The 14,491-nt window shown below is 39.3% G+C and overlaps 1 protein-coding gene across 1 annotated transcript in view; it reads right to left on the bottom strand.

Annotated features, from left to right (window-relative positions):
• Positions 1-3,539: 3,539 nt before the first annotated feature.
• The window catches only part of EPB41L3 (erythrocyte membrane protein band 4.1-like 3), a 67,076-nt gene continuing 56,124 nt past the window's right edge, over positions 3,540-14,491 (bottom strand). The window contains exons 16-22 of the mRNA XM_010022596.1: positions 9,879-10,001; positions 8,978-9,376; positions 7,766-7,897; positions 7,208-7,306; positions 6,047-6,127; positions 5,665-5,781; positions 3,540-4,409 (exon numbers count right to left, since the gene is read on the bottom strand). Coding sequence (XP_010020898.1) covers positions 5,671-5,781; positions 6,047-6,127; positions 7,208-7,306; positions 7,766-7,897; positions 8,978-9,376; positions 9,879-10,001 — 945 coding nt within the window. The 3' untranslated portion in view covers positions 3,540-4,409; positions 5,665-5,670. The remainder of the gene's footprint in view (positions 4,410-5,664; positions 5,782-6,046; positions 6,128-7,207; positions 7,307-7,765; positions 7,898-8,977; positions 9,377-9,878; positions 10,002-14,491) is intronic.

The raw sequence follows: 14,491 nt of genomic DNA on the forward strand, positions 1-14,491 counted from the left end.
GCCATTAGTTCTAGCTCAGAAGCAGGACTGATGTCGAATGGGAGACAGATAAAGAGTGGAGAATGAATCAAATGGCATAAACAAAAGTAATTTACAGTATGAACAAGGGCTAATAGTATCTCCAAGATAATAGAATAGTATGGCTTCAATAAATGAATACAGGAATTTGAGAAAAACATTTTTATCTAAGACCTACCAGTAATACACCTCATTGTTTATTTAAACCTAAATCCCTATTTGAGACAGAACTAAAAGCTGCCTAACTAATAACAGCCTTTTTAAGCATATGACCATGTTTTGTGTTGCTCTGAGGAAAGCCAGAGCAACAGACAACCTCTTTGCTGATGTGGCATAACACTAACGACAAAAGACAGCATCATTTGCAGTGTAAGACTGATACAGCCTTTGAAATCTATAGATTTAAGTGCTTCATTTCCCCTGTACAATGAAGTAAGCATTTCTCATAGTTATTCACTAGTCCACCCATAGTCATCTCAGTCCATCCACAGTACCTCAAAACACCATTATACCTTGGGATGGATAGGGAGGACTTCAAGAGGTCCAGTTCAGCTCCTGTTGTCATAGAAAGCATTTCTTCATGTTCATCCAGCCTCAGATCCTGTTTCAAAGGACTTTGGTCTTACTCCACTTGATGGAGTTTGTTCGGTGTCATTTCATCAGCACATAGCCATAGAAAACATCCACACTGAAAGCCTGTAACTAGAGATAGTGGATTTCAGGAGCAAAATAAATTGCGAAAGCATCTCAGGAAATTAGATTACTGGAGTCAGCTAAGTAGCTTCAGTACCAACAGAAAACACTTGAAAACAAATATCTACTTATTTATGTAATGGAGAGGAAGGAAAAAGGAGAGAATGTAGAAATTGTTTTTAATCTCTCATTAGCCAAGTGTTACTCTTTTATTTACTTAAGGAGAGAGTGGATCTAAGACTTGGGATGGTGAAATAGCCCAATTAAGGATTTTCCTCAAAGTTTACAATATAGAACAGCTGAAATTAATTTTCAAAATAGTGAACATTTGGAACATACATACCTTGAAAAACACTTTTCTTCTTAATGCTTTTTAATAGCTGCAGTCAAATGAAAATGGGGTTTCCTTTGGTATTTGAACTTTGTTCATTTGAGATAGCTTTTTGTGTAGGGTCTCTGAACTAACAATATAAATATGATGCCAGGCAGTTTGATCAAACGTGGTTGACTGGACAGAATTTTGTTTGGGCAATACAGCTCAGAGTATATAGTATGTGCTGCTGGTATGTTCAACAAACATTAAAAGAAAATAATCAGTCAGTGTTTCTCAGCATTACCTCAGGCCTGTAACAAATGTTTAATAGACTGGACTACAAAAAATAATTAAAAATTAAGGTTTGATTCCTAGCCCTGCAGAATCTGGACCATTATTGTTCCTGTATAAAACAGGGGAACACATTTGTTTACCTCATCCTTAATTACTTGTAAAGAGGGAACATGTAAAGGCAAACCTTATAAATGGGCCTTGTGATCTTAACTAACAGACTATTTTGATAGTCACAACTGATGTGACTGCTTGCTGTGCCCATCCTTGACTAGTGTGCAAGGCCCTGCCTAGCCATCCTGGTCCCCTGCTTCAATGGTGCACAGCAGCCAGTTCTCACGGGGCTGAAGCTGTGACTCCAGCTGTAACAAGTGAGGCTGTCTTGTGTACTGGTGTCTGTGTGTGTAATGATGTTTCCAAGTAACAGAATATCAGATAGTTTGTTTTCCAAGCTGTTTTATGTCAGGAAGCTGGACAAAGACCAACAATAAATGAGAAGAGACGGAGACAAAAGATGGTTGGTAGAAACAGGCAGGTGCTCTTTATTTCATGTGGCACAGCATTAGGCAGACAACCCAAGAAACAGTTTCTAACAAAAACCAAAACTATTGCTTCCAGGAACCATCCCCCAAGCAAGGGTCTACTGCCAACAGTGGCACTGAGATGTCCTTGCCTGTCCACTCTTGTCTCCTCATAGTTTGCATATGCTCAGGCTGTATCTTAGCTCTGAGCATCCTTTCCAAGGAGGATAACTTTTACAGTATCTTTAGACAGCATACATACTGTGCAGTATCACCAAAGTACAATCTCCTCAAGCCATGCTAAAATATAACGCTAACTCTGGAGACAAGGCTGTGCAGTCACCTTGCATCTCTCTGAGGTAATACAATGCTGTTTCTTAGCCAACGACATGAGGGGCACCTGAGGGAAGATCAATATGGCTTCAGAGTCTATCTTTAAACTCCTGATGCAGTAGTGAGAACCTGGCATGTTGTCTGGGGAGACATGGGGCGATTACATCCTCCAGCCCTGGCTGCCATTGGGCACTGGTGACACCAGAGACCTAAGCCTACAGTCACCACGAGGGCTGAGAACAGAGATGCTCTTGGACTAGGAGGAGAGGTTAGTCAAAGATCACAACAGACTGTAATCTTTGTGTTGGGCATTAGGCAAGAAGTAAGCAATGACGGCGGTAAGGGGGAGTTATAGAGTTAGCACTCTGGATTAAAGGCATGAAGAATGGCTGGTGGAAGGAAAATGTTTTAGAGGCTAAGGGCAAAGCTTTAAAAGCCTTGGGATATTACTTTTAATTATTATCTACAGGTTATTCTCTCTATATATACTATTTTTTTTTTCTAAATTAAGAAAATAAACATTTATTGACAAGTCACTGAGTCAAATCCTGCTTTCCACTAAAGCCAACTCCATTGACTTCAGTGTAAGGGAGCCCTGTGTAAACAATGAAGGGCAAATTTGGCCCTGTAAGTCCTGAAAAGCCTGCTTGTACCCATTTCTTTCAATTCTGCAAGGAAATAGAGATTAAGAGTGAATTATTTGCTACAATTTTCTCTTGAGCTACCAGGGGAGTGTCAATGAGATGTGGCAAAGGAGCAAGAAAAAGGAACAGATACGAAGTAAGTACTGCTTTAAAGACAATTTTATCCATGTTTCAGAACAAAAAAGAGAGTGGATCCGGATCGAGTGCTACTGGCCTTTACTTTCTAAGCAACCACAATATCCTTCATTTAGCTTCATTGAAACAGTACATAACCAGAGAAAATGGAAGGAACCAAATACTCCTTTTCCTTTGCAAACATCATATGCCCAGAGGTGAACACTGTCATCCCTTTGGATGCTCTACTAACTCCAACTCTCTGCACAGTGCAGTGTCAGCCTCTGAAGACAAAACATACCTACTGTGCACATGAGTAAAACCTGTGGTGTCTTACAAATGTAACTTAATGTTTTGAATATTAAAAAAACACTAGGTGCTTTTAGACACAGAACAATACGATTTTGGATGCATTTACCACTTTTATTTCACTATGCAGAAACATACATTCACCATGTGTTGTGATGCAGCTGACAGTGTAATGGATGCTATCCCTTCAGTGGGTATTATAGCTGGACACTAACGAGTTTTCAGTGGATGTTCTGTACAGGTTAAGGCTTGACTCTGAACTAGATAGTAAATGTTGACCAGATTCCCAAACAGATTTTTTTCTTTTTTTCCTCTGAGAACAAAAGGGAAATCAATAGAAAACCATCACGGTTATTTCAGATTAATAATTTTCTAATGCTGCAAACTAAGTAAAATACAGATCTTTTTTTTTTTTTTTCCTCCAAAATAACTACATATAATTTACAAGGTTAGGATCTGTGAAGGGTGACTGGAAGCTGACTCTGAACAATGCTGACAAAAATCGTTAAAGTTAATATACTAAAATCATTACTACCTTATAAGGTATTCAGTCAGGTATACAAAGCACACTTTGTAAGCATTTAAATATTTTGATAAGAGTAAAGAGCCATCATCATTTATTGGGCAGTAATAAAACCAGATGAAACCAATATAAGATTCAAGTTGTTTACTGAATAAACTGTGTTATTGGCACATCTAATGTGTGGTAAAACATTATACACAGTACCTATACAGCTTCTAGCATTTTGGGGGTAATCTTCATTTACAATATCTGTAAACAAAAGGCTTGCCACCTAACAAATTTTAATTTGTTTAGACTTTCATAAACTGTGAAAGGCTAGAACTGTTTATGTGTTACATAAGATCACTGTTTATATTGTTTATGAACGTGCAGGTATAGCTGAAAACTTAGACATTTTAAGAAAATTAAAAATGCTGCTTTTCTGTAATTTTATTGTTGCTTCATGCAATATTGTTTAACTGCTGCTGATTCAGATTGCTTTCTATGGGAAGGTATCTCTGCCAGTTTCTTTAACGGTCAAGATCAATTCTTCCGTACTGAAATTTTCCATAGACAGATACAAGTCAGTCAGGTTGGAACTGAGACTCCGTACAGGCGCTCGTATTCCTACTGGTGTGTATGTCTGGATTCATATGCAATCCAGGTTATTCCTGCAGGGAAGAGAACTGAGTTAATTATTTGAAGCAACTACACTCTTGCAAAAGAGATTCTGTCAATTTGTGCGTGTAACAAAAGCTGTTTGAAAACTGCATCATCCCAGAATAAGCAACTTGGCCCAAATTCAAAGTCCACTAACACCAATGAAAAGAATTAGTGACATCAATAGACTTTTAAGCAAGCCACATTGTGTTGTCTCTGAAACAATTAGCAGAACACTACAAGAATCACAGCTACTCACTCCTCTGTGACTGGTTCCATCTTCCAAATAAATAACAGGTACTGAAATTCAGTTTTCTTTAGGGTCTGTATATCCAAAAGCAGGAGAGCAAAACAGCTTCAAAAGGTGCTGTGCATTATACTCTGTTACTTACACCAAGTGCTAGGGAATATATACTGTTTTAAGAACAAAATGCTGCTATCTATTTAAACAAATCAGACTAAAGCAGCTATTTTTTCCCACTCTGCATACAGCATTCAAAGCAATTTGTGCAATGGTGCTGGCATTAATGGCCTTTGCATAGCAGGTTAGTATGCATGACATGTTTTTGCACACAGAATAAATACAGTAATATTAAGACGTTTGTTTAGCCAGCCACAACTAGAGAGCATGCCTTTACCAAAAAAAAACTTGGCACAAGAAAAGCTGCATTATCATCTCATCCTGATAAACAATGCTGCTTTAAAACACAAAATGTTTTTTAAAATACAAGAAAGCCAAGACATCCAAATACTGACACACTAATTCACTAGGTTTGAAGGAAAAATCAAAAGCAAGTTGGGCCACACCTTTGCAAGTTAGGAATTAAAACTTAATTTGTAACGTATCTGTGTGGGACATATAAAAAGCAGCTGTAGGTTTTTCCCTTGGCATTTTTAAACAAAATGCATACCTTTAAGAACAAAATAGATTTGTTCTTAAATGACAAAGAAGCAGACAACAATTTTTTCTGACTTCAGAATTAGAAAATTAGACTATATCAAAGCATGGACAATGAGGACTTTCTAGAGAGCCAACAAAAGCAAATGAGTAGTTTCTCTTTCTCCAGCTGGCATCACTGAATGAAGAAAGACGTTTAAAGCTGAATGTGGTTTACATTTAAATACCAGAACTGATAACCAGCACAAATGCAACTTGCGAATACCAGTGAAAGAAAGCAAAGAGTTAGAGGTGAACTATGGTAGGAAAACAACATTTGCAACATGCCAGCCCAGTAAATGCCTAGGAAAATCATCTAGTCCTCTTACCTGTGGTCAATCCTCCCCATCTTCTGGTGTGATTTCTGTCTCTTTATGTACCACTACTTTGGTCACTGACATGTCAGGGTGCTGCTCTTTGGCTTCTTTAATTGCCTGAGCCAGCGCCTATCCCAAGGAAACCACAGAAGGGCAAAAACAAAAAGGAGGTGGAACATGCATGATCAGTAGCAAGGTGGAGAGATTCATGAGATATTACACAATTTACAAATGAGGAAAATGATTAAAATATGGAATATACCATCACTGATTTAACTACTAATCCAGTTTAATTTAAGGCATGCCAGTATGAATAGTATCTTTTTAAAGCAATGTTTAGAAATGTTCTCTTCGGCAGTCTTCAGGGTAGCCTTTAGCAGTTTATAAACTTTACCTGATCATGATCAATATCTGCATCTCCTGTGATGACTATTCGCTTTTCAATTCTTGTCTCTGAGATGCCGCCTTTCACAGTCTAGATGGGAGGGACAAATACATGTCAGTAACTTAGTTTAAAGAGTGCTGCTGCTCACTCAGAGAATGATCACTGCAGGAGCACAGAGGTGACTGGACTATCTCAAACATCACGCACAAAGGGAATGACCCTGAACTGCAACCAGAGCAGCAATGAAGTTGGCCTGAATGGATTATATTGACCTCCGGAGGTCCTTCCAACACAGATAATTTTATGATTTTAGTCCACCTGCACATGTGTCAGAAGAGATGTTTGTATGCCAAAAATGGCAGTTATTTGTGGTAAATTCATGCCATGAAAAAAGAATGGACATACAGACAGCTCATATTAAGACCTATTTAAGTTCGACTGCAGGCTTCAGAAGGACATACAGGGCGGAATGACCTTTGTATACCTCACCTACTGAAGGGTGAATTTCACTGCAGAAAGATGAAATCCTATCCTCGGTGAACATTGGTAGGAGAGATGTCACAGCACTAAAAGGGCTTCTGCTTAGGGAAGAACTGTTACTTAGATCCTATCTTGGAACTTGGAAGACCCAACATAATTTGTCTGTGCAGCCATAAGCTTTTGGCTTGGTTGTTGGCAAATTCCTTAGCAATGTGACTGTGGTGTCTGAGTTGACTCCATGTCCCATTATGACTACATGATACAGATTTACTACGTGCTTTCAACACTGTGCAGAGATAATAGCTCAGGACTCAAACACAGCTATAGACAAATCAACAGAGCCTCATTCTCAGGCAAATTATTCCTTCCAGGCTAAAATATAATGCCAGCGTGGCTACACTGCTTCCGGTTCCAGACAGTATTTGCAGCTATGTCTTTGCACAGCAATGTTTTGTGCTTGCACAGACATACCCAAGGGGTTTACGATTTTCAGGACTTTTGTCAAGCCCTTGGATGATGCATTAGTGAAGCCAGTGTAGCCAAAGACAGGCGAATGAAGACAAAAATCCAAAACAGGATTTTGTCCAGAGACCGTGTGTATCCACGCCTTAAAAGAAATAACAGAACTGAAATTAAGAAAACATACACCCTTGTGGGAAAAAAAACGCTCCCTGTTTTCTGAGGACTCACTTTGGTGATATGTGTAGTGGTTGTAGTGCTGGTGGTTTCAGACGTGATAGTTTGTGCACTCATCAGTACACCCGGTTCTGAGTCAGCACTGCAATCCACCTAGGGAACCAAAAGAGAAAACCAGTCATCGAAACCAAGATCCTGAGCACAGAGAGGCAAGAACTGGACTGGCTGAAGTTCCCTCTTTCTAAAGTTCTTCATAAAATGAGTATCTAATGCTAGGGATATAAGTGCTGTTATGGTGACCATGTGCCAGTATTTCTCATTTGGAGACTCTCATTTCTCATTTGGAGACTCTCCCTTGCTTCTGGAAGGACAGATGAGAAGCTGGGGCCTTAAAATCTGTAGCTTCATCAATGTTCTCTAAAGGCACAAAACAAGGACATGAGAGCCACTCTCAGGTAAGCTATTCTTATGTACATCCTTCCCATGCTAATATTCAATATTTGAACAGTTTAGAATAGTTTACTCTAAGGCATACATTTAAAGATGGGTGAAGAAATACGGGTTCCTTAAAAGCATCTTAAATTAGATTCTGGCTTTTGCAGAATTTCTTACCTGAGATGACTCATACGTAATGGTTTTTGTTTCTGTATGGACTACTGGCACTTCCTTTGTTGAAATTTCAAGGTTTTCCCCACCAGCAGAAACACTACTGAAACTGATAGTCTCAGTCTTCACAACCGGTGACTGCACGAACAGAAAAAAAAAAGGAATTGGAACATCTGGCAAAGCTTATGGGTTTCTCAGAATGCTGTTTGTTTGTTTTTCTCCCTTGGGAAAAGGAGGGGGAACAACTAAAAAATGGTCTGCACTTAACAAAAAAATAAAAGGAAAAAAGAAAGAAAAGAGAAAATTCTCTTTGTTACAGTGGTACATACATGTATATACTGCTGGCAACATTTAGCACTACCCAGGATTTCATGAAAACAAACTTCAGAAAATATCTAAGCACTACAAGAGGCAATGGGCACAACCTGAAAGACAGGAGGTTCCCTCTGACCATGAGGAAACACCTTTTCACTGTAAGGTTGGCTGAGCACTGGCACAGGTTGCCCAGGGCGCTTGTAGAGACTCCATCTTTGGAGATACTCAGATGCTGTTTGGACAAAGTCCTGGGCAACTGGCTCTGGGTGACCCTGCTTGAACAGGAGAGCTGGAGCAGATGACCTCCAAAGGCCTCTTCGAACCTCAACTGTTCTGAGAATCTGTGTTTCTATATATTCTTAAAATGACAAGAGAACTAATCCTATTCAGGCTGTCTTTCATCCAGCTCTCAGATAAAAGAGCAAGAACAAGTTGTTTTTTTAAACCCCTCTGCAAAACAGTTCTTGAAATTCTGCTCAGATAAGGAACCTGGGTTGTTTAAGACATAGTGTACTTAGTTACAGCTGTGCCAAGCATGGAAAAACAATATATTTTCTGTCTTTGAGGACACATGAACTTTGCCAGTCTTGATAGACTTCACAAAGAGAATGCCAGCTGAATTCCTGTTACTCATTGCATAAAATGCCACCAAATTAGGTAAGTCTCTGTAGCATGAAAAGCGCTTTTAGGTAAAATATGCATGGCATTTTGCCAATGATGGAAACCAGCAACAAGTCCTGCAGCTGCCACACAAGGAGGAAATAAGAGGAGAAACTGCCTGCTGCTAAGGATGCAATCATACAAGCTCAGTACACTTTACTTTCCATGACAGAAATTATCTTAGTCCGCTATTTCCCACATTCACAATTCAGCACGGACATGACCAATGTAGTTACGAGTTACCTCGAAATGAGGTTTTCTTTCCAAAGACTCTGAAATGTGGACTGTTGTACTGTGCTCCTCCGCTTGCTCACATGAAGCAGTAGCAGCAGCAGCGACTCCTTCCTGTTTGGTTAGGGCTTTGCCAGCCTCCTCCCTTTTTCCCTCCTTTGCCTCCTCAGTCCCAGAAGAGCCCTCCTTCCCTTTCACGCCAGCAGCCACCACTGATGCTGCCTCAGCCTGGGCATCCAGCACAAGTCCAGCTGCTTTAGCAGGATCCCTGCTTGCACACACATCCATCCCACGCCTCTCCTCGATAACTACAGTCTCCTGTACAACCTTCTTCACGGTATCCTGGTGTGGCTGAACTGCCTGCTTCATTTCACTGGAAGTTATCTCCTGAGATGTTGTCGTGTCTATTCTCTGCAAGGAAGGAAAAGAGAAAACCCTCAGTGTCTGAAGCAGACAACACTACTTGCAATAGCTCCTCAGCTTAATGTACTGTGAACATAAATACAAAAATGGGTATTACATTTTGCCAATTTATTTCTCTCACAATGCATGGATTTTCATTCTTGAGATATTATCAGAATAGTAGAAATTAAAAACAAAGCAAAAATCTCATTTTTTAAAAGTGAAATGTCACAGGGTTTCTCTTGTTGGTATTTTTGTGTGAGTTTTATAAAGGCAAAATATAGCACCCTGCAAAATGAACAAAATAAAGTGAAATGAGAGAAAACAGTTGTTGGGGTTTTTTTAATTTTCCATGAAGTTTCCATTGTGATCTATTGCACCAAAAGAAAAGGCACAAGAACACATGCATTAGTTATACAGTTTCTGAGTTATGCATAAAACCAGAAACAAAACAAAAGCAAAAATAATTGGTGTGTGGTTACAACATTGATGGAGGGAATCAAACGGCCACCTGAGCCCAGCTATGTGAAGTAGAAGTAACCCCTCCTATGAACTCAGTCGGTTTTCTGGCAGACTCTATTAAACTGAAGATATCTGAACCATCCAAGGTTTTTTCACTGGTGGACTGTTTAGTCTAAATAGACAAAGAAATGTAGAGTCACACACAGAAGAAAGGCAGACCCACATGCACAGACATGTTAATTGCTAAAACCGGAGGCAGAAATAAAGGAAAGGGAGAGAAGATTGCGGGAGCACAGAGAGGTTGGAAACAGGAACAGAATGGGAAAATAAATCAGAGCATATTTATAATGGCTGTAGTAAGCAGTAATTACAAAGCATAGTTGTTAGCATTGGCATTTTGCTGGTTCAAGCAAACCTCTTTTTTTTTTTCATTTTATTAACAAGCCACAGCAGCAATACTACATTTCAGTAACATGGATCTTTAAATAAACCAGAAAGGTTGAAAGCCTTATATAATGTCTGCTTCAGATTGTGGACGGATTCAAAGTATGAGGGGAAAAAAAAAAAGCTGGGTTGTCTGCTGTCAACATAAAGCCAGGCAGCAAGAGAACCAAAAGGTAGGGTGGTGTGAGGGGATTGCCTAAAAGAAGTCATGCTTTAATCTTTAAACCATGGCGTGAAGTCAAAGCCACTTGTTACCACTACTTTGGACGCAGACGACTCAGTAACATAGTGAGCAGTAGCAATGGTAAATGGCTGTTCTCTGGAATATCTCCACTCAGACAGGCTCTTATCTCTCCGGGCAAATGCCCCTGCTTTTACAGCTTCACTGCCAAGTTGTTTTTCTGCTTTGCCATGCTGCAAGCTTCCCAGTGTACCATGTAACTGCAAATCCTGGTCCATCTTGAGTGTCTTTTTCAAACTCTCCTCTTCAGGACTTTGTAACTGTAATTCTGCTTCTTTTATGGGTGTCAAAGAGTCAGACATCTTTCTTTTTGTGCTCTGCATGTCGGATCCCCACCTGGCTTTCTCATCAGTGACAGGCTTGAGGATTTCATACTCGGACACTACAGGAATGATTTTCACAGATTCTTGCACTTCCCTTCCCATTTTTTGCAAAGCTTCTACTGAAGGCTGTACTGCTTTCTCACCCTCTTTAGCTTTACTTGTCATGGTTACAATTTTCCCGGATACGGTATCATAGGACTTTCCTAGGGTGAGCATTTTCTGCTTATTCTCCTCTTTGGATTGTATTTCACTTTCCAAGTCCTCAAAGCTCTGCATTAGAATGGTACTGGATTTTAATATCTCAGGTAGAAGGGTAGTTTTACTGCTCACAGTCACTACTTTGTATGCCAGATTTTTTTTCAATTCACCATCAACTACCTCAGATGGTACTTTTTCTATAATAACCCAATCCTCAGTGCCCTATATTTGAGATATAAAAGCTATATTAGAATATCTGAAGGTTTATCTGTACATCAGGAGCACTAAAGCATGAAGACTTTTAAGAAATCAATGCCGCCTCTTCTGAAAGCATGTAATAACTTTTACTGTTGTACCTCTTAGCGCAGTTATCAAGCAAATAAACAGAATCACCTTAGGCAAAGTATGATTTCTTTGCATATTCCCTCCCATTAGAGGCCCATATAACACAGACATAAAAAAATTACCATTACCAAAGCAGAATAGCATTTTAGTGCATCATTTAAAATGATGACTGGAATAATCCTGAGGTTAAAAATCAGGTATCACAATGGTTTGTAATGCTATGAGTCAAAAACAAATTACAAAAACATGGGAAGTAAGCCCATTCAACTGTTCCTCTGTTGTCACAAACACACCGTTTTGAGGTTTTAGAACAGCATGCATTTGTATATAGCCATAGTCTGCACTGAATTTCCTTGTTTTCATTAGAATAACATCAACCCTCTTCTGGATTGTCTAAATTGCACAGTACAATGCAGTAAACACCGTACTACTGAAGATTCTGAATGGAACTTAATGCAGCATCTTTTTTCCTCCTTATGCAAATATGCTATGGGATTCACTTTGACTATGCAATTGGCATCCAGCTATTTGACCTGAAGACCATAACTTCTGTATTTAACTAAGCAAATGGGGTAATTTAAAATCAAATGAATTAAAAATAACCTCTAGGGATGATGGGATACTTTTCTGGATAATGATTTGATGAGAAGTAACCAAAGTGCCAGCAGATTCTCCTTCCTGAAGCTTCTTCTCTATCACACTTGGCTAATAGAAAAACCAATAAGAATACAAAGTTCACCACCACTCAGCATAATCTGAATTCACTTGACAGTATAAAGGAAATTCATTCTAATGACAGAATAGCCCCATTCACCATAATGTTCTCAGTGATGCTTATGCTGGAAATGCATGCACAACTGCAAACAACATCCACAAACAGCACCGTGCAAGTAGACTTCTAACTAGCAGAGAAAATCAGTCTCTATTAGGAAGCCATAAGCTCTGGAGAGGACTCATTCCTCAGAATTTGGCCCCCAGATTACATCTCTCTCTGGAACTTATGAAATAATAATAATAATAATTAAAAAAGGAGGGTGGGGTGCTTGGAAAGGAAAAAAAAAAATAATAAATCATTGCCTGCATTTCTGCATATCTGACTGCATTTCAAGAACGTATTATTTGGTTTTACCTGCGATTCAAGGAATGTAGTACCTCCCTTCTGCAAAAATATGAGTTTTTCTGATTTTTCTCTTTCTTCTTTGGTCTAATGTCAGGGGAATAAATGGTTTTAGTAAATGGAGGGTATAAAGTCCACTATACAATAGCTCATCTTATTTCTCTACTCTACACATTATTAATTGCGTGGTAAATTAGGAATGAGAATTAGATAATTTTACACAGGTTTCCAGTAAGTGAAATCAGTGTCTCTCTGTAATGAATGTAAAGCAGACACAAGCATACCACTTGTGTAGCACAAAACCCACTAAACTGAATAACACTCAGGTGTGCATGCACTGTGTTAATTTCATCTTTCATTATTCATTTAACTGTGTCTGGTGCCAACTTAGACGGCTTCCATGAATAGCCTAGAACAGGCCCCTCCACCTTCACCCCAGCCTTAACTCTCTCCTGAGTTTGCAACCTTCCCTGCTGAAGCAGGCTGAAGGTGTGCCCTGCAAAGATTTCAGCTCTCCCTTTCTCCTTATAGGTATAAAAGGTCTCAGAGTCTTTTTCCTATGCAGGAAGCTAATCATGGCTCTATAATCGCCATAGTATGACACCAAAATCCTCCTTACTTTTATCCTATCATGCCTTACCAATGCTGTAAGAATAGTACCTCTGCAACTCGACCAGCTGGGAAAGATTTAGACTCAATTTCCTAAGAGTTTTGAGCCCAGCTTCTAGGCTGTCCACCTTTTTCTTTGGCCAGAGCAAGTAAGCCTTTGCAGACTAAAACCGGTTTCTTGCCAAATCCATTCTACCCATTTCAATGGTTCGTGTATTCATTAGACATGCCAATGGAAGTGCTACGAATGGCATGATAAAAGGATACTCTTTTAAGTTATGTATACTCCACGTACTCAGGAAGAAAGGCACAAATTTAAAGAAGGCTACAAAACTAGAAACTAGAAAAAGGCAGAAACAGCTCATCTCCCTGACTGCAGTGAGATGCATAACTTCTTTATTTCCAAAGTGCTGGTTTAATCCAATTAAGGTCAGACTAAACACCGTCAAGGAGTCTGTTCTGCAGCTATCTGGCCACAATTATAGCAGATATTTGAAACTGTATTTTTCATAACTAAAGAAAAACGAAGTATTTCCCCCATTATTGTAAGAAACTAACCGGTGACAAGGCAGGCTTAAAGTCAAACTGACCAAATGCACGCAGGCGACAAATGCTGAAAGCACACGTTTTGAAATGGCCTATCTTCCCTGCTGTTCTTGTCTTATTATAGTAAAGAGCTTCAGGTAACAGCACTGAATAATTTTTTAAAGTGGATATGCAAACATGTAATTTCTTTGACTAGAAGAAGCTACTACATAACACAGATCTACATGCTCTCTATCCTCACTACCTCTGCATTTCTCAGTAGACACCAAGGTGCTATATTTTGACCTATTCATAGCCTCAGTTTTTTCCTGAAAAATTCCTCTCTCAGCATGACTTGTGAACTGATACCATACGGCTTAGCAGGACCAAACAGAATTGGTGAGATGTTATCTATTGCAGGGGTCCCTTAGTGCCAGAAGTCACCTTGGAGTTAGGCTCTCATAGCTCAAATCCACTCAGTTTTCCACAGAAATACCTTCATTTGGATAAGAATCTGTGGGGCAGCTGTAATTTACTTAGGTGCATATAAGAGACAGTTACTGGACATTGCTTTTGAGCAAGTCTTTTTCTTCCAGTACAAGAAGAGATACATCAGATAAGGACAATTTTTGCCCTTCTCCTTTCTAAATCAGTGTTTAAATTTGGATGTGTTACCTCAGCCTACATAACTCAGTAATGCTTTGCTACTGGCTGTACATTTTAATGATAAATTGCTATTAAATTCCTACAGTAATAAAGACATGAAATGAACTGGTGAGGCAGGTATAAGTTTGTTTCACCTGCACTCCTCTGAAGCTCTGCTAGCCAGCTGTTCCTTTTTCAACAGTTCCTTACATCCC

The sequence above is a fragment of the Nestor notabilis genome, unplaced genomic scaffold (genome assembly GCF_000696875.1).
Source record: "Nestor notabilis isolate BGI_N333 unplaced genomic scaffold, ASM69687v1 scaffold3249, whole genome shotgun sequence".
Lineage (NCBI taxonomy): Eukaryota > Metazoa > Chordata > Aves > Psittaciformes > Psittacidae > Nestor > Nestor notabilis.